This window comes from Podarcis bocagei (assembly GCF_964188305.1).
Source record: "Podarcis bocagei genome assembly, chromosome: 11".
Taxonomy (NCBI): domain Eukaryota; kingdom Metazoa; phylum Chordata; class Lepidosauria; order Squamata; family Lacertidae; genus Podarcis; species Podarcis bocagei.
In genome coordinates this window covers 4,258,436-4,281,136 of record NC_138136.1, presented here as the reverse complement: position 1 = coordinate 4,281,136, position 22,701 = coordinate 4,258,436, and the positions used below count along the sequence as shown (strand labels likewise).

At 42.4% G+C, this 22,701-nt stretch overlaps 1 protein-coding gene across 9 annotated transcripts in view; it reads left to right on the top strand.

Moving 5' to 3' along the window:
• Positions 1–22,701, top strand: part of PRUNE2 (prune homolog 2 with BCH domain) — a 138,397-nt gene that overhangs the window by 104,739 nt on the left and 10,957 nt on the right. For 8 of the 9 annotated variants that reach the window (XR_014013088.1, XR_014013089.1, XM_081213496.1 and 5 more), the window contains exons 10-15: positions 6,614–6,693; positions 7,453–7,674; positions 15,730–15,906; positions 20,000–20,102; positions 21,920–22,051; positions 22,305–22,391. Coding sequence is in view for 7 of the 9 variants with exons in the window: in XM_081213496.1 (XP_081069622.1) it covers positions 6,614–6,693; positions 7,453–7,674; positions 15,730–15,906; positions 20,000–20,102; positions 21,920–22,051; positions 22,305–22,391 (801 nt within the window). In the remaining 2 variants the exon portion in view is untranslated. The remainder of the gene's footprint in view (positions 1–6,613; positions 6,694–7,452; positions 7,675–15,729; positions 15,907–19,999; positions 20,103–21,919; positions 22,052–22,304; positions 22,392–22,701) is intronic. The other variant, XM_081213491.1, reaches the window with a different exon arrangement.

The following is a 22,701-nucleotide window of genomic DNA, read 5'->3' as shown; positions in this document are numbered from 1 at the left end:
TATGCAGAGCTGGAGATATGCACAGATAAGCATTTCCTGAGTGCCGGTGATGGGAAGACAATGGTCCATATATGCATAGTCTGTCACCTGGCATCGCCCGGAGGAAGGGCTTGGCAGAGCGATTTGACCGGGTCTTCCTGAGTATGTGACAGCTCGCTCGGGGGGATTATGGAAGGCAGGGGAGGTGTCATGGAGTCCTGAGGAGACTGAGCCGATTGACACCAAAAGCAAGGAAATCGGAGTTGTGGTTGATTTTATACGATTTCTAAAGATTTTAGTCCATTTTAGTCCATTTGATATTGGTGATTGAAGTCGGAAACAAAATAGATACATTGTAGCAAGATTTGACACTTTTATGAGTTCACAAGTTTTGAATCCATTGTTCTCCCAGCGGGGAGCCGTCAGCAGCTTGTCAAGAGGTTAAATGAGGCGTGCAGGAGCTCGCTGAGCTAGCTCTGCAAAGCAAATGCATGGTTCTGATTGGATAGAACGCAGCCATTGAAATGAATGGGGAATACAGCTTCGTACGGTCAACTCACAGTAAAGATAGAGCGGGAAAGAGGCATAAGAATTTGGGCTTATTTCGCCCATAATAGCGGATCTGTGTAGGAGAGGCACTTCATTTAAGGGGCTTGGGGTAGAGTGTGGTGCTTGTGTAACGGTGTGGGGGCAGAGGGGTCCCCGTGGGGTTGGGAGCCCTTGAGGTCATCACCTCAGACCTTCTGGTGGTCGGTAGAGGGGTGAAAAAAGCATGCCCCCCCTTTCCGTATCAGAGACCAAGAGTAGGTGGAGCAGAACCCAGTGGCTGGTGGAGCCAAGCAATCCTTCGTTTGTCCCCGTCCTCTTCCCTGATTAGTTCTACAAGGACAAGGCAGAGACTAAGCAGGAGGAAGCTCACAGCCAGGGCCCCTTTGACCGGTATCTGGGAACCGACTGAGGTTGGTGGGGCAGTGCCCCATGTGTTATAAGAAACACACGCACCCCGCTTGAAATTGCAGTGAAATGTGCTCCTGAAATACTAAATATGCTGATATTCAGCCATCAGCTATAAATTGCCAAGTGGTATTTCTGATTAGTGGAAGCACTGAATTCTGACATCATCATGGCAGAAACTTCCTTTCTGACCTCTAATAGATGCTTCTAGATCATCAGTAAAACAGAAATAACCACAATGATTAATCATGCAATTCTCTCCTTCAGCTGTGGTTGTGAAAATTATTTGTCAATATTTATACACCATTTTGTACTGCACATATTATGGATAATTAAAACATGTAGCTGCAGAGAAAGAGGGCTATCTAGGCATCTCACTGTGGATGTACAAACAGATTGCTGTACTGCAAATTAAATACCAACAAACAGAAGACAAGGCCTTCTCTACATCGGTTATCTTAATTATGCTTTGCTAATTAAGCTGCAAGAAGGCCAAGGTGAGCTTATCAAATGCTGCAGAATGTGTCGAGAGAAATTTAACTCCTTGGAGGCTGTACAATTAATCAGCTTTCTCAAGTCACCTGTCTCTACTTTTTACTTACAACTGTAAGTAAAAGTAATGGCTTCTTCCTCAGACAAACTGGCATATTTTTTTTTTCTTTTTTAAAAAAATTGTATGTGTTGTCTGTATAGCAGTGGAGGAACTTTCCCACAATGCTGGTTATGTCCTTGAGCAACACAACTGCCCCTCCCACATAGCAGCACCCAACATTTTGAACTAAGAATTATGTGTGGGAGGAAGATGACTTAGTTGCTTTCTACCCATCATTGCCCAGACTCTGGAGTGGGAACTACGTTTTCGTAGGAGAACATTTCAGTAGCAAATATTTGTTTGTTTTTTAACTTTCAACTGCTTATTGAAATAAATGGAGTCACAGGGAAACACAGGGAAATGCCTATAGAGACCACTGGTAGATCTGGCTCACAGCGTGGTCGTGGCTCCAGAGTTTCAGGCAGGAATCTTTCCCAGTGCCAGGAACTGATTTTGTTTTCTCTGCAAAATTGCTCACAGCTTCAGAAATTATCTGTGAAGTCGTTCCCTGGGTTGCAAAGCAGGTAACCCTGACCCATGTTCTGCTTCAGTGGTCGGCTGGGAACATTCCTTTCTCAACTAACTCGGTGCCAATCATGCTGTCTCTAGAACATTTTGGACATATATATATGTTTCTGCCACATGTACCTTTTAAGCTGAAATATATAGAAGTTCCTTGGTTCAAGAAGAAAGATTGTTCATAAACTGTCTTAAGCAGGAGCCGGGGAAGCTTTTGAAATCTTCCATGCACATTATAGCAGCTTGGACTGATAAATATTAACATGCCTGGCCTCTAATTGTAAATGAATATGTTCCTATTTCTGTTTCTTGTTCGTGGCCTATTGCTGTCAGAGATGTTCTTTTTTCTTTAGTTCCACATCTTGTCATTGCTGTTGCAGCTGTTTGGGGTTGTCTATATAGCATATTCCTGATTGACTCTGCAAAAGTATTTCTGAAAGTCTGTGATAAGGTGATCAGCTACCACTGTGATCCTATGCATGCCTACTAAAAGTAAATCCCATTGAGATAAAGGTAAAGGTAAAGGTACCCCTGCCCGAACGGGCCAGTCTTGACAGACTCTGGGGTTTGTGCGCCCATCTCACATCTATTGGCCGGGGGCCAGCGCTGTCCGGAGACACTTCCGGGTCACGTGGCCAGCGTGACAAAGCTGCATCTGGCGAGCCAGCGCAGCACACGGAACGCCGTTTACCTTCCCGCTGGTAAGCGGTACCTATTTATCTACTTGCACCCGGGGGTGCTTTCGAACTGCTAGGTTGGCAGGCGCTGGGACCGAGCAGCGGGAGCGCACCCCGCCGCGGGGATTCGAACCGCCGACCTTTCGATCGGCAAGCCCTAGGCGCTGAGGCTTTAGCCCACAGCGCCACCCGCGTCCCATTGAGATATCTTGGGCTTATTCCCAGGTGTTTCTCACACTCATACATTAATGGGGTTTCTTATTAGTTTTTTATAGCAAAGTATACTACCAAGATGACCCACCTCTTTGTTAATACTGTAAATGATTCAATATGCAACATATGGAAATACTTCTACTAAATGTTGGTAACAGTAAACCTATGATACGATTAGAAGAGCAGAAGATTTTGCATGGGTGGTTTTTTAATGGGGGGAAATTGTCTAGTTTATTCCTAAAGTCATTCCATTGGAGCTTTCTGGGTACAGAGATAAATATGGCCCTACCAAAGAGAATGACAGAACAACCGTATGCATGCTTTCTCAGAAATAAGCTGCACTGTGTTCCATTAAGATTACTGCCAAGTAAATGTGCCTAGAAAGACAACAACAGCAACAAAATCAAGGCAGCAATTCCCAATTGAACACAGTGGGATTTACTTCTGAACAGATATGTATAGTGTTGCACAGTAAGAAATCTATGTGAGATCTTACACCAGACACAGTGTTAGAGATTGTAGTTGTATGTCACTCTCTTTAGGATTTGTAGAATGTTATTCTTACCTTCAAGGCTGCTAGAGTATTTCTCAGGACGATTTAGAGAGTCGAAGTGTGGTTGTATCTCAGCACCCATGGACAGAATAGCTGAGAGCTGACAATGTGGCCAAGTGGAAACTGAACACGATTAACCTAAGTGTGACAGGTGAAAGGTCTCTTGTATGCAAACACCTAAATGCTGCCTGATCCCTGTCATTGTCCCATTCTTTTCAGGTAATAAAACCAGCTGCATACCCTTTAACAAAGATGTAAATAGGGACATTTCTCACTCTTCCCCCAACTGACCCTCCTCCACCACCCATTTTGCCCCTTCTCCTCGCAGAGCATTTTCTATCAGGGCAAGTTCCGCCTCCACCGCTACACCAACAGGACCCAGCACCCCCCCTCCACCGCCCTGAGAAAACCCACCATCACTTGGGACCCCAACATCCTCCCTGAGCTCAGCACTGGCAGCGGAAATAGGAACACTACAGGATCAAATCAGCAGCCAGTTTGGCTTTCATAATTCCAGGACTGTCCCTGGAAAATCGGGACACTTGGAGGGTATGGAGCTGCTGGTTTCCATTTCGGGGCAACAAGCTACAAATGCAGTCCCAGAATAGTTTTCAGCTATTTTGAAGTATAGCCCATCTAATAGTTCAAAGCACTGTAGCCAATGGTATGGCATTAACTCAACTATTAGAGGGTAGTTTGGTGTCGGAGGAGGAATTTCTAATTGATTGATTGATTGATTGATTGATAGATGGTACATAGATAGTCAAGTTTAAGGCACGATAGGTAGGTCAAAATCATCATGAGTCTTGTCCAAAAGGGTCCTGGAAGCTTGAAAAAATAGAGCCAGGCATACTTCAGAAGCAGTAACAACATGGTCTCTGTTAAACATTGCCTCTGGCATAACTTACTTACGTTGGTTAAAATATATGCATATGCTGTTAGTTTCTCTCCCCCCCACCCCCCAATTAGGCAGTGAACAGAAAGAGCTCTGTTAGGGCTGCCTAAATGTGGATGTGCTCCCTAATACCATAATTCTTGATGTAGGAACCTTTATTTTAAGATCACTTTGAGTTTTGTTGTAATTTCTTTCTGTTTACTCTTTTGGGGAGATCATAATTATATAAACCTCAAGTACAGTCATCTTTAGTCATCTTTACACTTAAAAATTCTATGGTTGTATTTCATAGTTCTGCAATGAAATAAATGGACTTTGGTTATTCACGACCATTGATTGCAATTGCCCTAACTTCAGGATGATTAACATTACAAGCCCTGGTGTCATAATCTTCTTCTTAGGGCAGATACCCTTTTCTCCTTCATGGTCTTTTTAAACATTATTTTGTGCTCACGTTATCAAACATCTTCTATAGTTAGAAGGGAAATCAAAACCAGAAGAAAGCTTTGAATAACAAGACAACATGGGTAATTAAATGGAAATCTCCTTAAAAGAATCCAGAGGAGCATGGAAAATGTAAAAGTTAAAGCTGCTAGATGGTTCTGTGAAAAACACACAAACAAAAACAACCCAGTACTTCATTTGATGAAAAATGGCTACAATTTATATTTGAAAAATACTCTGATTTTTGTTTGAGTAAGTTTGTAAGCCTACTTTATCAGTCCAGAGCTCTGGATACTTGCAGTGTCATCGAAAAACATTTACTCAGAATCAAGTCCAATTGAGTTCACTGAAACTAAGGGGTTATAAGATTGATCACACATACTGGTACTTAGAAGAACAGGGATTCATCTCCTTCAAAAGGCTTTGGCCCTTCTACCCTGTAAAACATTTTGTTACAAGCACTTTAAAAAATATTAATAGTCACACATTTCTGCAGGATCTGAAATACTGGCAACTCCCCGTTTGTTCAGGGGTTGCATTCCGGGGTCCTTGTGTGCACCAGCAGCCATGGGTCAGCCCATTCCACCCCTGCCCCCCCCCCCGTTCCGCTCCTGCCTTGCCCCATTCTGAGGCTGAAAATGAGACGTGTGTTGCACATCAATTGGGTGTTCAAAATGGTTGTCTCCTGTACATGGTAATTTCATGAGAAAGTAACTTACAAGGAAATATCAAATTGTTCTAAACTTCATCTCTTGTTTTGTTTTAAGAACAATGTTTATGTTTCCAAACCGGAAGCTGGGTGGGAAATGGGACTTTTGACTATGTCTTTCCAAAAAGTTCATAATTAATTCTCTTATTTACTCCTTATTCTGTCATGCGGTCAGAACACAATAATGATCACACCATTATTTATTTTCATTTTGCTATTATTAGTGCATAATTATCCAGATATCATCTTTATTGGTATGGTTTGTCAGTGGTTTCCTTATTACTAGCACATCTGAGGATGAAATAGATATCTTCCTTTCTTCAAGCCATGCGTTACCTAGTTGAGAAAGAAACAGCTGGGGTGAAGGGAAGAGAAGTCTCTTTCTCTCCTCTGTGGCCAGGAGTCTGGGATTCCCACTTGTTTTCTTGCTCAGTCGTACAAAGTGAAGTGTACATTCTGCACTTCAGGACAGGATTCTTTGCTTTCTCATTGTCTGAAGAATCATGAAAGGACCCATTTGAGACAAACCAGTTTTCAGACTGAAATATTAATTCTGAGAGGCAGCATAATTCTCATTGAAACTCCAAACTTGATCATTCTTATTACCTTTAGGACGAATTTTAAAACAACCCAGTTTACCCAGGCATTTGATGGCTCAAAGATACTGTTATTTGCAGCCTTGAAATTATTAGCCCTGAGAATATGTGATTATTTGACATGTTTAATTGTTTTTAAATGTTTTAACAGGTTTAGTTGTTTCAAACTGTTTTAATCATTTTAAAATGTTTGAAATATGTTCTTATTTTATTTGTAATTGTATTTTTAATCACTGGTGTGTCTGCTTCCCTGTACTCCTTTGGGAGGAAGGGTGGGATATACATTTAACCATAAATAAATAAATACCCCCCATGCGTTAATTCTCTAACACAGATTAAAACTCAGTGAAAGCTGCATATCCCTAACATTTCTCTGTTTTGTCCAATGAAAGCAGAATGGGTTTCTTCACCTAGTGCACTATGATGGCTCTAATACAAAACCCTAAGATATTTGCTTGTTTATTTTTCTGTGTGTGGTTCAGATTGATATCGGAGGATGTTGGAATGGATATCCCTTCTAATGAGACTATGCTAGACTCCAGTGCTACAGAGATGAGACCTGGTAAGACAAGCTTTTAATTATATTTTTGATCCTCCTCCTTTTCCTAAACATTTTGTTAATTCAGTGAGAAGCATGTTTCTGTGCTGCCACGAGATCATTCCTGTGTTAGAAGAAAAATGTGTTAGCTTTGCTTTATTTAGCTAATTCAATGGTTCTCTTGACAAAAGATTATAATTTGCAGCACACTCTCCTGTGCTTTGGTGTCATCAGGCATGAGCTCATGTGATAATTAGCTACTCTGCACTTTCTTGCTAAATTTGTCTACAGCTTATTTGTCTACAGTTGCCCTCCAGATTAACATATAGCAGTCAAAACAATGCAGTTCAAATTGCTGCCTAAAATGTGGTGGTTAGGAAAGAAGACTTTGACATACTAGGGCCCATTCCTCAACCCATTTACAGCAGTAGCCCAGGATTCCAGATAAGACTTGCAGGGCTCCAGAAAATGACAGAGACGTACTAGATCAGTCCTGAAAGGCCCATCTAGCTATTTATCTATGCTAATCACAACACAACGTCTTTGCTGTAGTACCATCTCCTCTATTCCCCCCCCCCTTCGTCCTTTGATATAAATTTAAATCCTTGAATGTGTGAATGTAATTTCTTTAGGTACATTTTTATTATATGGTAATTTTTTTTCAAAATTTTGATGGAAATATTATAGTTCCATATGGTTGGCTGAGGCAGAATTATTTAAATGTTATTCAACATAATAGTTTTTATCTAAAACAGAGATTATTTTATCTTCACACTTATTCAGAACCTCCCAATTCTCTAGATATCAATGGTTCCAACCCCAGAAGGATAAAACTTACAGCTCCGAATATCAATCTCTCTTTGGACCAAAGTGAAGGATCTGTCCTTTCTGATGATAACCTAGACACTCCGGATGAAACTGACATCAATGTAGATGACCTGGACACACCAGATGAAGCAGATTCTTTTGAATATGCTGGGCATGGAAATGAATTAAACTGGGAAGGTAAAGTAGCATGCAAAGTGATGAAATGTGCATTTTCTATATTATTTTTAGGAAGGCTTAGCAGTGGGAAAGTGATTCTCACTCTTGGGCTTCAGCTGTTAACTCAGCTATGTGTTCAGAAACGAAGACAGATTCTGAATATCATGTATAAAGCTGTAGCAGAATGCACTGCTTTCACTATAGTAATGATTTCAAGTCAGATATTAAGATTGCAGCATTCCATCAGTCATTCAATTACATTAATTGATTTTGAAAGACTAAAAACAAGCCTCCGGTTAAGTGGGCAGCAGACTTCTTAGCTAAAAATATTCTTTTTAATTTTAGCACTTTAAAAATGGCAGGCGGCAACTACTATCTTTAGAAGGGGCACTCCTAGCTTATCACATAGAAAGAAATGTATCTTCTAAGATGATCTAGTTATAGCACACATGCCATAAAGAAAGTAAGATTTATTTGCTTTTGATATATTGTTTTTACTCATGAGCAAATGTAGTCTGTTATCCTACACACATTTAAATGGGAGAAAGCCTCAATGAAAACAGTGGACTTTACTTCTGAGTAGACATGTATAGGATTGCACTGTTAATTGATTAAATCAGCAGCAGCAAAGCCTTCCAGATGTTGTTGGACTCCAACTCTCATCAACCTCAGCTAATAGCCATGGTTGATGGGTATTGTAACCTATCAACACCTGGGGGAGGGGCAGATACAGATTCCCCAGCCAGGGATTAAATGTCTGAAACTCACACAATTTAATAGACTAAGATTGCTTTACTGTCAGTAGTGCTAGTTACTATGATTTGTCAAAATCAGCTTTAGGCATTAACTGTTTGAAGTTTTGCAGTAATTTCTTGGAACAGCACAAATGTTTCATCTTTTCTGCAGCTATCAGCTAATTGCATATCAGTACTAAGAACCATGGTGTTTATATGACTTAAAGGCATTTTCACAGATCAAGCGGTTTAAGCAACTTATAGTTAATAGACTATAAACGACTATAAATTAATATAAGACTATAAGACTATAAGTTAATAGCTATTTGTCACTGGAGAAACTCAGGGCAGACTTTCACCAGGAAAGGCACCAGTCATTAGCTGCCATCAAACTATTCTCTGCTTCTGTCTTGATGCCCACTGCAGCTAAATGAAACTACCAGTTCTTATTGAATTTTTATTTATCACAGTTATATCCCACCTGTTTCTCCAAGTTGCTCAAGGTGGCATACATGGTTTTCTATCATTCCTCATTCTTGTGGAATCCCACTTTTCTGCACATAGGCTGTTTATGAGCTTTGCATTGCGAGCATAAGTTTAGGCACAAAATGCTTCTCACTTTGTAGTTTTCGCCTTGTTTGTAGAGACCAATATTGAAGCAATTCCATTTTTTTTACACATCAATGCATCCCATTACTGCAAGGATCTAGCATGGAACTCATGCAAGCGAGTGGTCTTGCAACTGGTATCTGTAACACACTGAACTGCTCCAGATACTGAACCAGAGAAAGATTCACATGACCACCCTTAACTTCAATAACAATAATGGGGCCATAGCTGACTAAATTCTATTCAGAGTAAACCCATTAAAATTAATAGATCCAAGTTACTCATATCCTTTGCTTTCTAGGGGTGGAATTCAACATACCGCTAAGTGGAGTATGTGTGCATGAAACTAGGTCTGCTTGCACAGTGGGATTTCTCCCTTCCCCTCACCCCACCCCAAACCTGTTCTGGGGTTCCCCCACCCCTCCAGAGCAGACTTAGGGGGTGCAAGGAGGGAGGAGAGGCATGGACAGTCCCATTGCTTGAGCAGACCTTGTTCAGTTCATGCAACAACTTAGTTGCATCCTACCCATTGGGTCTACTCTGAGTATGACTAACTTTGGATTCAACCCAAGAATATTGACATAAGCCAGATAGAATCATAGAATCATAGAATCATAGAGTTGGAAGAGACCACAAGGGCCATCGAGTCCAACCCCCTGCCACGCAGGAAACACCATCAGAGCACTCCTGACATGGTTGTCAAGCCTCTGCTTAAAGACCTCCAAAGTAGGAGACTCCACCACACTCCTTGGCAGCAAATTCCACTGTCGAACAGCTCTTACTGTCAGGAAGTTCTTCCGAATGTTTAGGTGGAATCTTCTTTCTTGTACTTTGGATCCATTGCTCCGTGTCCGCTTCTCTGGAGCAGCAGAAAACAACCTTTCTCCCTCCTCTATGTGACATCCTTTTATATATTTGAACATGGCTATCATATCACCCCTTAACCTCCTCTTCTCTAGGCTAAACATGCCCAGCTCCCTTAGCCGTTCCTCATAAGGCATCGTTTCCAGGCCTCTGACCATTTTGGTTGCCCTCCTCTGGACACGTTCCAGTTTGTCAGTGTCCTTCTTGAATTGTGGTGCCCAGAAACTGGAACGTGTCCAGATACAAAAGTTTTGTTTATAGTACAATACCAATAGGTCTCCTCAGAGGTTGATTTTACTCTGCTTTTGTCTGCTGTGCCATAGGAATCCAGGTAGAGACAAAGGAGTGATTTTATCTCATTCTCTGTGCCATTGCTAATATCCAGCTCTTCATCCCCATCCCCACTTCTAGCAATTAGGCTCTCCCTCAATTTACATTATTCCTGCAAACAATCAGTGCTTAAATGTTTGAAGCCAAGCATCAGCTAAGTGTTTTATTGGATTGCAGCCCACATTTTGTGTCTTCGATATTTCTCCAGATGGGTACAATGTAGTCTGGCAGATTTATCAGTGCAGTAAATTGTTCACCTTCATTGTTCATCTCTTACCTGCCTATAATACAGACAGTTGGATTTGATGTAGCTAGCAAACAAAATGGTTTTTTGCTTCCTAGAGTTTAAAAAGCTATTTGCGATGAGATATCAGCTAATATTTTTGGACTACAAAGTGCTCCTATTTTGAAACAGAAATATTACAAACAGGGGCGCCGACTTATAAAAAATATTGGGGGGGCCCATACCGGGGTCCTGCCGCTGGTTCGCTCGGGTAGCCGGGAGAACGCAGTTCGAGGTGGCGGTGTTGGGGAGAGACCCTCGCTCAGGGCGCCACTAGACTTGGCGGCCGGCGGCCTATCTGGGGGGTTTTGGAGCGTATTTCGGCGGAGCGATTGGGGAGGAGGGGGCTTGTTGCCGGATTCTTCAGCTGAGCCAGAGATCCGCTGCTGGGGGTCCCTGGGCCGAGTTGTGAGCACGGCCTGCTGAAGGGAGATCCAGCCGATTGCGCGACGGGGACGGCCGGGGCTCTCCGGCTAGGGCGCGCGGCTGGCTGGCTGGCGAGGGAGCAGGTGGGGAGGAGGCGGGGGTCCTCACTCTCTTAGGAAACGCACCCGCGCGCCCGATTGCCACGAAGTCCGAAGGGTGCGTGTGTGGAATTAAAAAGCAAAAACGAGATACGGGCAGGGCAGGCAAAGAGTTTTCTGCAAGAGGATGGAGGGCAGGTTGAAGAGAAAATCACTCAGGATGAGACAGTCAAATCAGCCATGATAAAATGGGCTCAGGATATTGGGTATAACATCATGTTTGAGGACTGGGAAAGGTTATGGACCACCGGAATGAAATTCACAGCATTTAATGTCTTGAAGGAAAATATTATGAAAATGATTTATAGGTGGTACATGACCCCAGTCAAGCTTGCAAAAATATATCACCTGTCTGATAATAAATGTTGGAAATGTAAGGAGGCTGAAGGGACATTCTTTCACCTCTGGTGGACTTGTCCAAAAGTGAAGACCTTCTGGGAAATGATCTATAATGAGTTAAAAAAGGTATTTAAGTATACCTTTCCCAAGAAACCAGAGGCCTTCCTCTTGGGCATTGTTGGCCAGAAAGTGTTAAAGAAGGATAGAACTTTCTTTATGTATGCAACTACAGCAGCAAGAATACTTATCGCAAAATATTGGAAGACACAAGATTTGCCCACACTGGAAGAGTGGCAGACGCAATTGATGGACTACATGGAACTGGCTGAAATGACTGGCAGAATCCGAGATTTGGGAGAAGAAACAACGGAAGAGGACTGGAAAAAATTTAAGGACTATTTACAAAAACAATATAAGTTGTATGAATGTTAAAAATTTACACGATTCGGAAACTATAGCTTCAGCAATTAGATTTGGGAAACAGGAAATTATATTTTAAGTAAGAAAAGGTCAAAATCTAAGGTAATACTATGTTTAATTTAAGATATAAGTAACTGATGAAAAGTATGTTAAATTTAGAGGTATAGTATTTGAAAAGTACAAAATAAGGTACGAAACAAGGTAATAATTTGCTGATATCTTTATTATAAAGAATGCAGGGTAAGGGAGATGCGAGGAAGTCCAGTTAGTTATATAAAAAATGTGTTGAATGGTTGGTTTTCTTTTCTTCTTTTTCTTTTTTCCTTTTTCTTGTTCTTTTACTTTTTTCTTCAGTGTATGTTTCTAACTTTGTATTTGAAAACTTAATAAAATATTTATATATATAAAAAAAGAGAGAAAATCCTTTCGCTTTTCTGGGGCGCAGGGAAGTCTCAGAGCCGGAGGTTGGGGAAGGGACCCCCTTTGCTCTGCCCTCTTCTCCCGTCTTAGATTCGCATGGGGGTCCCCGCCCGAGCTTGCCTGGCCACCGGGCCACACAAGGGCCGCGCTCTACGCGGCACACCTTGCTAGCCGCGCAGCTGTCCTCCGCGGCTGCGGAGCGGCCCTGCGCCGGTGCCCAGCCCCTCTGGGCGCCCGCTGCGCTGCCAATGACAAGCGGGCGACGTCGCGGGCGGGGAAGGCGTCGCTTTCTTTCCCGATCCTGCATCCTCCCAGTCTTCCAGCCCTTTTTTGGGTTGGAAGCTCGTCTCGTTCGCCCTTCTCCTTTCTTCACCCTGCGCGCAATTTTCCTCCCTCGTCTCCCTCCTCATTTCTCCTTCCTTCCTGACTGACTGACTGACTGACTGACGGGCTCGGGCTCGGGCTCAGGCTCGGGCTCGGGCTCCGGGTGGGGCTCGGGCAGCCACAGCGTCGGCGGTGTTGGCGATCGGCGGCGCGGGGGGATGGCCCTCCCGGGGGAGCCGGCGCTGCTCAATGGGGTTGCCAAGGAGACAGGCCGGCCGCCCCCCTCCCCCGGCCCGGCGCCCCCCGCTGCGCCGGTGCCCGTTATCGAGCTGGTGCGCGCCGGGCGCCCTATAAAAGCCGCGGACGCGCCCACCGCCGCCCGAGATTATTGGGGGGGCTGAGCCCCCCCAAACGAATTTTTGAGGGGGCTCGGGCCCCCTCAAGCCCCATGGAGTCGGCGCCTATGATTACAAAGCTGTTCAGAAAGAATGAATGTAATGCAAGGAGAAGCTGAACTGTGAAGCCAAAATATGGGGCATAGTATCCAAAGCAGGTTACTATTTCGGAACCTGAGCCAGAAGATACCACAAGTGCTTCTCCCCTTCTCTGGCAGTAAAAATGCGGTAATAGTAAATAAATAACAGTTTGCTCCACATTCATGGCACCCGGAATCTGCTGCCTGAGGCGGCTGTTCTTACTCTGCCTAGGAAATATAAGAGCAGATAAGAAACCTCCCTCTTAAAATGATTCTGAAGACACAACCTAACTCCCTAACTATGTGGATGGAAGAATTACTGGGCCTAGTTAATAAGAATATTGAAAGTCCCTGCTGAGTCAGGCCAAAGGTCCACCAATCTCATCATCCTGCCTATTGACAGAGGGCAAACAGATGCCTCAGAGAGGCCCACAAGCCAGGTGTGTGAAAAAGCAGCTGTGAGAAAAATTTGATGCAAAGCAGTCCAGATTTTTAATTAGTTTGTCTATTTACTGCAAAAATGCTGACTGAAAAAGTTCCCAATGCATTTTGATTAGACTGACTCTATTTCTAAGGTAGCCTTAAAAGGGACAAATGCCTATGTTAGACTTATATTTAAAGGAAGCTTATGTCCCTAATGCTTATGTGCTTTTTAGAAGCATGTTTAGTGGGACAGCAGAGCTAAAAATACCGCCCATTGTCATTCTCCCTCACCCACACATACTTAATCAGCATCTTTAAGCAAATGTTGTCACCTTCCAGCCCTTGTCCAGGCCCATTTTAAAAAGAACTACTTATATGGAACTCTGTGCTCTGTGTATAGGAAGGCACAGATTGAGTTGAAGCACAGCTGGAAGAGGATGCACTGAGCAGCTGCTGAGGCAAACAAGAAGATGCAGTCATGATGTCATTGGTGTGTGCCTGACAGCAGTGTCTTAACGGCATCTATTCTGCTTAGTTTGCAGCCTGCCTTCTCAACTATCAAACTCAACAGCAGCCTCCACTTCATGCACATTCCCTTGGCTGCCACTCGGAGGCAGCAGCTTGATGTTGCTGTCTACTGCTTGCTCAGGTCCACTGTACTTCCTAGGGATAGTTCTAAAACTGATAGATTCTCATCTCTGGGTCAGAAGGTGGCAGTTCTGGAATTACCCAGCAGTGAAGGTCAAGCTGGGAGGCCCTTCATTTGTTACTGTATGGCTGGCTGTGCCTCAGGAACTAGTCTTTAGGCTTGGAACGAAGGCATCTCATACAGAATGAAGATTTGGGTACAGGAAGATAAAGCATCTCTACTTTTAATTGTTGGGTAGGAAAAACAAATTTGCCAGATTCAACCTATGACACATAGGTGGGCTGAAAATCTGTAGTTGCTGAAATTCTGTTGACTGCCCTTATACAAGCAGCCTCACCCAACTTTGCAGAGGAGATGTTGGCCAGCCTTTGGTGGCATAACATGTAGTTCCACTCTACACTAGCAAAGGTGATGCAACCCTTTGATGGTACCTGTGTGTGAGGTAATAAAAATTCTACTTAAGCCAATTTGCATGTGCAGCACAATCATGTGATACAGATCTCACTGAACAGTATCACTTTACAATGCAGCTGCAGGGATGCTGTGTTTGAATCCTCATAAAAACTGTGTTCTTGAGTAATGCATTATTTGTGAGTCTCATTCTTACCTGTTTTTCAGCATACACCCCCACCTGCAACATGAGTGCTATCATCCAGGAAGAGCTGCACTACATGATTTAGCTGCAATGTGTAGTTTGAGTTGAATTTAGGATTGAATATTTAGAAGCTAAGGACTGCTATAAACCTTGGCTATTCCCTGAACTGTATATTGGGAACACTCCATGAATTTTGAATGCTCTTCAACTGCAGCCTCTACCATATGTAGGCCCAACCTCATCTGTTTTGTGGCTCATTTTCTGGGAACAGCCCAGTAAGTACGACCAGATAGCCAGATGAATAAGGATAGCACTGTAATGTGCCATATGTCCCCCCCTCATACAAGTGAAAGAGCCAGCGGCTACTGTCAAAGGTTGGATCTACTAACGTATGGCATACACAACCACGATCCAAACACTTTATTTTAGGCTCAAAATAATTGATGTCCAACTTAGTTATTTCATGCAGTAATGCACCGCTAACCCAAACCATAGATAAACATTATGTATTTGGCTCTCTCATCTGGGATTAGTTTTCTCAGTAATTGTGCAAGAAACAGTTCCATGTTGTTTTTATAAGCAAGGTAATAACTGGAAGGCAAGGAACAAAAGTCAATCTAAAACAACTGGTCCAGAAGGAGGCCATTCTATTTTCTGAAATGCCATCTGTATAAAGGAGTATACAAGTAGGAAGTTGACAACCTCAAATTTACCTCCAGACATTGTAATATTGTGTAATAAACAGTCTTATACAGTCCAACATAACACAGGCATTTTCAATGCAGCTGATGTTTCTTCTTGGATATTCACAAACAGCAGTGTCTGTATGGTTCAAACTCATTTGCAAGCTAAACCCATCACCCCTGTATTAAGTCATACTAAAACAGGAGTGTAGGTTTGATCATTAATTTTTTAAAATTATAGGGCCATCTGATCTTAATTTTTTTAAAAAAGAGTTGAGAATAGTGTAATTAAGTTCATGGCAGGATCCCATGGTCTCATAAGTGAAAACATATTTGATGATGTTTCTCCAGATGTCAGTAATAACCTGCCACTTCTCTCTTTCACCTGCCTCTGCATTCCTCAGAAGAGCAGCCAGCCATTAAGGAAGCTTCTCAAGAGGAATCTGAAGCAATCCCAGAATATACTGCTGAGGAAGAGCGAGAAGACAACCGGTTATGGAGAACAGTTGTCATTGGAGAACAGGAGCAGAGGATCGATATGAAAGCCATTGAGCCTTATAAAAGGGTCATTTCTCATGGAGGTAGGGTCGTTCTAGTAGCATGGAACAAAAAAGCCATTCACCCACCCCAAATAGAAAACAATACTCCTTTTATTAATATTCTTATCTCATAAGATCCAAATTTAGATTAAGTTTTCATTAAGGAAAGAAACAGGCTTGGTTGTACATGCCCAGTGAAATCCTTGTCGATTGAGAGATCTCTTCTGAAACTGTAGCAGCAATCTGTTTACCATTAATTTCTTTTATTCTATGTTTAAAACACTTCATTTTCCAGGACTAGCTTACATAGTTACAAAGGAAAGGTTTAAGGAAGGAAAAAACTAGTTCATAGTACATTTATAGACTTAAATATTGCAGGAAGAATTGACTCACTTGTGTTGGTGTTCAAGTTATTTCTGCCTGCCAGTGAAAGTTGTGACCTTTACTCAAAGAACATGGCTACCTTTTAGATTTTTGGTTGTATTGCCTTGTGTCCTAAGTGAATCAACTCATTCCAGAGCAGTTTCTCTGACTTCATGTTGTAAGTGGATTGAGGATGACAGTCCTCCTGTCCTCACTAGGTCACAACATGGAGAGGCTGAGGTACGCTTTTCAAAGAGCGAAGGAAGTAGAATGGAATTGGCTCCTGTGACCCCCCTCCTCTTCCAAGCATGAATCTGTTATGCTTTACAGGAGATCGTGAGGAGAACAGACAGAAGGACTAAGACAGGAGAGTCAGTGTTCATCAAGCCTCAGCCCTGGAGACACTTTCCAGTCTTAGCTAGACTTCAGTCCTGGAACAAGTTGAGCTAATAACAGTATATTATCGGCCATGTGCAGAGCATGACTGAGTAGCCATAAGCAGTTCCACATGCCTGTTTATTATTGGGAAGGTCTTCAAGGCAAGCCTGAGAACCCGACAACTCTGATTTTAGCACCCAACTAATGACGCAGGTGGCGCTGTGGTCTAAACCACAGAGCCTAGGGCTTACTGATCAGCGGTTTGAATCCCCACAATGGGGTGAGCTCCCGTTGTTCGGTCCCAGCTCCTGCCCACCTAACAGTTCGAAAGCATGTCAAAGTGCAAGTAGATAAATAGGTACCACTCCGGTGGAAAGGTAAATGGCGTTTCCGTGCGATGCTCTGGTTCGCCAGATGCGGCTTAGTCTTGCTGGCCACATAACCCGGAAGCTGTATGCCGGCTCCCTCAGCCAGTAAATCAAGATGAGCGCCGCAACCCCAGAGTCATTCACGACTGGACCTAACGGTCAGGGGTCCCTTTACACCATAACAGACTGCATGAAATAAAATAAAAAATTCCATTAGAGATTTTGAATTGCTTCCTGTTCTGTGTGACTAAAAATGTAATGCTGCACATAAACTTTTGGCTTTGCATGGGATTACAAAGTAGAACTATTAAAAGTGGGCTTGTGTAATTGTAGTGGTACATCTGGCAAAGTATGGCAGCCTCAGAGCCAATTAGAAGTAAGGACCCATGACAGCAGTTGCTTTGTGAGACCATGAAGATTTTCTCATTTCTATTAGCAGGAAACCTCTTATACTTTACAAGAACCAGAAGTTGTTGGTTTTTTAGAAAATAAAATTGATATTATTTTTTAGTATAATCGTTCATTCACATTATTGTCTATTTTAATATGATATTTATTTGTACTTTCTTTTTATGAAATTCTTTATGCCTCAATGGATAATGAATTTAGAATATTTGCTCCTTAATACTATTTTCTGGACTGGTGAGTTTTATAAAGTTGTAGAAAGGTTGCATTATTCCATCCCCTTCTGAGAAGGCTTATTGTGGCAAAGCTGGAAAGCTTCTGCTATAAAAGAATTATCGACTTGTGGTAACAGGAGGGGTTTTTTTAATTGATGGTAGCAGTGTGGCCGAGTCCCCCACTTTGCAGTGCTTTAAAAAAGAAAAAAGTTATTCCATACCCTTGAGTACCCCCCGAAAAAAAGCACTGCCCAATCTGGGGTTGTTTTTGTTTTGTTTTGGAGTGGGGAGGTAGTGGAATGCAAAGGCATTCTTCAGCACCACTGTAATTTGTTGCAGATGCCTGTGATCTGCCTGCCATTTGAAATATCCATAGCACTCCTACACTAATCTCCCACAATGGGTCAGTGTGGAAATTTTCAAGGCAGGCTGCTCACAACTGTTCAATATGGACACTAGATAAGCCCTGATGGGGGGCCACTAGGGGGCGCATCGGAAGATGGCTGGCAATAACCTCTCCGACCCACACGAGGTAATTTGGACTCTATGATGGGGGTAATTAGCCTCCTTACCCCCCCCCAGGATGGGGGGGCTGCCCTTGCCTGCTGTGCCCTACACCACCCCCGAATTTGTGGGGGTGGGGGCACTAGGCACAAAGCCCTCCTGTGGGATTCCAGCACTCCTGGACGCCGTCCCTGATCCGCGCCACTGGCTGCAAGAACTTCAAAAGAAACAATTTGGATGAAGCTAATTGCACATATTTCAAGGAAGGAGGGGGAGTAAAGACTGCTAACAGAAGAGATCTCTGATAAAACAAGACAAGAATAAATCATGAGAAGATACGCCAAGATACGGTATGGCAAATGACTGATGGGGGAGGGGGGGAAAACTTTCCTTTCTTTCCTTATGTGATTAAACAAGAATCCCCTCCCCTCATGAGTCAGAAATGTCGTTTTAAGGACTTAAGCTGTGGATTTAAGACTGTGTGGAGATAAACTTTCGAACCAAGGCATGTTTTGAGAAGAGTGTGGAATGTACAAGAGCTCTGGAATGACGCAGTTAAAAATGCCGTCGCCATATTGGGAAGTTCTGTCGGAGGTCTTGAGTCTGGGAGGAGAAATAGAGAAATAGAGCTGCTTTTATATTGTGGGTGAAACTCCTCAGAGGGACTTAAGAACGACAGTTTTACGAGATAATGATGGAAAGAGCGATGTTATCTATGAAGGTGATGATATATGGAAACCATCTCGATTTGAGGATTGGAAGAACGGAAAAATTCACACAGGATTAATATTGGTGTTTATCGGCTTAAGGAGACTATCAGAAGAGATCATAAAGAAAAAAGAGAAAATATATGAACAAGATGTGATGTGGAAACAGCAATATAAGACTGGATAGAATTATGAACTCTGTTTGGACTGATTTGGTCTGATTTGGACATTAATGCAGTAGCAAGAAGATGATCAGAATCCCCCTTCGGATCCTGAAATATGGTCCCCCCAATAAAATTTAAAATTCAGCTTTGTAATTCGGAACTTATGTGATGTGATTTAATTTGATTTGATTGGCTGGTTAATAAAAATTATTTTAAAAAAATAGATAAGCCCTGATGGGGGAAAAGCTGGGTTCAATCCCAGAGCAGGCTGATTATGGCCCTTATTCTGCAGACACTTTTGAAGAAGATGGAACTTGGAGCTAGGATTTATTTTTATTTTATTCATTTATTAAATTTCTATACAACCCTTCCTCCCAATGGTGCCCAGGGTGGCAGCAACAATAAAGCAGCAAGACAATACAATTAAAAATAAATTACAGAAAACATTTAAAACATTTTATAACTTTAGGAACATCTAAGACAAAAGTTCATTTGCAACTCTCTAGAATTGTATTCCTTAAACGTATTTTGGATGCTTTCAGGCTGTCATTATTTTCAAATGGGATTCAATCACATACCAGCAAATTTGTGTTGTACAATTACAGTTGATTGGGAGATTTTGCATAACATATCTGCTTACCCAGAAAGATCAGACTTTTTGCAATAAGGAAAGGGATGCATTGCGGAACAACACTTGCTTCGACACAATGCCATCTAACCTTCCCGTTAGCAAATCAGAATGAAAGTTCATTAAATAACCTATGTTGTTTAATTTCCCTTCAAACAAATTAGGAATGAAGAAGAGGTCTGGAAGCATCCTTTGTGACTTTTCTTGCCCTATGCAAAGAATAGAGCTGTGACCTTTCGGGTACATATGACCTGCTCTCATGCACTTTCTGCTCCCAGAAAATACAGAATGTATGCATGTACATAGATATTCAGCAGCTGTGAGGCCGGCCAGGTTGCTTTCTCGAGATTGTGCAGTTAAGCATACTTTATGGGAAACAAATGCATTTTTGTTTCTTCCACAGGATACTATGGGGATGGACTAAATGCCATCATTGTGTTTGCTGCATGTTTTCTGCCAGACAGCAGTCGAACTGATTACAACTATGTCATGGAAAACCTTTTCCTGTGAGTGATGAGACATGAACAATGTGGTCATCATGTCTTTGAAGTTAATGCCTGCAACTGTGTTGTGATAGATAACAATCTTATTTGAGAGATAAACTGAAGGTTTAAAAGTGACCTAAATGCATCAGAAATGTGTGTACCTTTGTCATTTAATGCTTCCCTGTGAAAGACGTTTGGTTTGTGCACATAAAGCAAAAAGGAAAAGGAAAAAAAGAATTAGAGCCCATAGATCTGTATGCCTCTTTCCTGCTATTCTCCAAGGTTTGTAATATGTCTATGCTGTTTTGAGTTAGAATCACCCAGAGATGACAGACCAAGACCCATAATAATAACTCGAGAGCCAGTGTGGTGTAGTGGTTAAGAGCGGTAGTCACGTAATCTGGGGAACCGGGTTCGCGTCTCCGCTCCTCCACTTGCAGCTGCTGGGTGACCTTGGGCCGGTCACACTTCTGTGAAGTCTCTCAGCCCCACTCACCTCACAGAGTGTTTGTTGTGGGGGAGGAAGGGAAAGGAGAATGTTAGCCGCTTTGAGACTCCTGAAGGGGAGTGAAAGGCGGGATATCAAATCCAAACTCTTCTTCTTCTTCTTTTTCTCTTGCTTCACTACTGGTGATGGAATTTGTCCTAAGTGAATGTTTGAAGGACTATTCATACATGACAGCTCATACACAAAGCCAGTGAATGCCATCTTCCAGCCTTTGACCCTGGTACTTAATCCCATACATTGACATGGAGGCTGCTTCTCGTGACTTTCTCCTATTCCACTTGGATAGTAGAGGAAAGGAGGAATGAGGAGAATCATATCAGAAGAGATATGCTAGCTAAATTGGAAATGGGGCTTATGAGGTTGCCCCCCCCCATGCACCTCAGTCCCACTCACTAAAATTCCTTCCTGCATCCAACTTATCATAAGTGGAGGAGCTATGGCAAAGTGACTTCTATGTCATCTACTCTTAAGTATGAATTCAGCCATTCTCTGGTTCAAATAAGGAATGGCTTCCTTGATCTCCATTTAACCTGCCAGTGCTGAAATAATAAAACTTCAGTCTCAAATGTTGACCATATTGTGGATTAAGCATGAGGCAAGTCTTCTGGTTGAATTTCCAGACTAAAGCCCTGCCACTCATTGTGTCCTGGGGTTTCTACACTTATTTTCTGACTTTTCTTGCAATGGAAGCAGGTGTAGACATTTCCCTGCTGTTTGTTTGAGCTCCCACTGTTCTAAAAAATAAAATTAGTATGGCCCTCTTGGTTAAATATCCCACACACCTAGAGGGTATCTGTGCCAATTTTGACATGTGCCACATGTGTAGTTATTTAGCATATAAATGTAGCACATGTGGGGTTGGATTGGTACATATGATACTGCAGAAGCGGATTTAGGGTAGCATGACCAGTTCACCCACACTGGACACTGACCTGAATGTGGGCTGCAGGGGGCGCTGCAACAATGATTTAGAATGGAAGGGGGCGCGCTGCTGAAATATGAAAGCCCAAGGGCAGATCTACACTTGTCGTTTATTACATTAAAAATGTGTTATTAAAATGTGACAGCAGATGAAGCCACCGGCAATGGGAAACTGCTGTTAAGCACTATAGAACGTTAGTTTAAAAAATGTTTAGAAGACAAATGTAGATCCAGCCCAAGTCTGCCACTGACTACAGGAGCCCTATTAGTTAATAGTGAAATTTATGAAAACTTTAGCCATTGCTTATATCACAAGATTGTACTCTTTTGAAGAGCAAAGAATAGGTTTTGAACAAATTATTCATTGTCTCCCTCTCCTCACTCATTTTCTCTCTCTGTTTCCATTCAGATATGTAATAAGTACCTTGGAGCTCATGGTTGCTGAAGATTATATGATTGTTTACTTGAATGGAGCCACACCCAGGAGAAAGATGCCAGGACTGGGATGGATGAAAAGATGTTACCAGATGATTGACAGGCGGTCTGTAGCTCATGGCTTGCTTTCTATCTATTGTGTCTGGCTTGCCATACCTATTATTTGAAAGCCCTCTGCCCACTTCTTCAATATACTAATATATGCAGGAGCTAGTTTCACACTTCCCACCAAACGCTAGAGAAAAGGGTCATTTGGTGTGGATGAATCCTGACTAGGGCAGAAGATGCACATGACCAAGATTTTTCTTGGGCAATATATATTGCTTTGAAGGCTTAAATGTGTTTCTTTTCAAACACAGGTTAAGGAAGAACTTGAAATCCTTCATCATTGTTCACCCCTCTTGGTTTATCAGAACAATTTTAGCAGTGACACGGCCTTTTATAAGGTAATAGTTCCAAACTCTTACAAGTGCTGAGATGGGGCCTGGTCAGAGGACCTTCTAAAGCTGTTTTTGTTAACAGAAGAGAAATGGGCAAGAAAAATGTTATGAGGGAAGCCATCAAATGGTTTATTCAAAATACCTCCAAGAGAAACTGTTACTGTGTGAAAGTTGATGGTATGCTGGTAAAAAGTGTGAGCTGTGAGCCAAAGAGTCCTTATCCTAATATTATCTCAGCAATGAGATTAGTAGTTGATTTAAGACAGGGTGTTCATTTTGGCCTGAGAGGTCATTCCCTCCAAAACTAAGGCCAGCT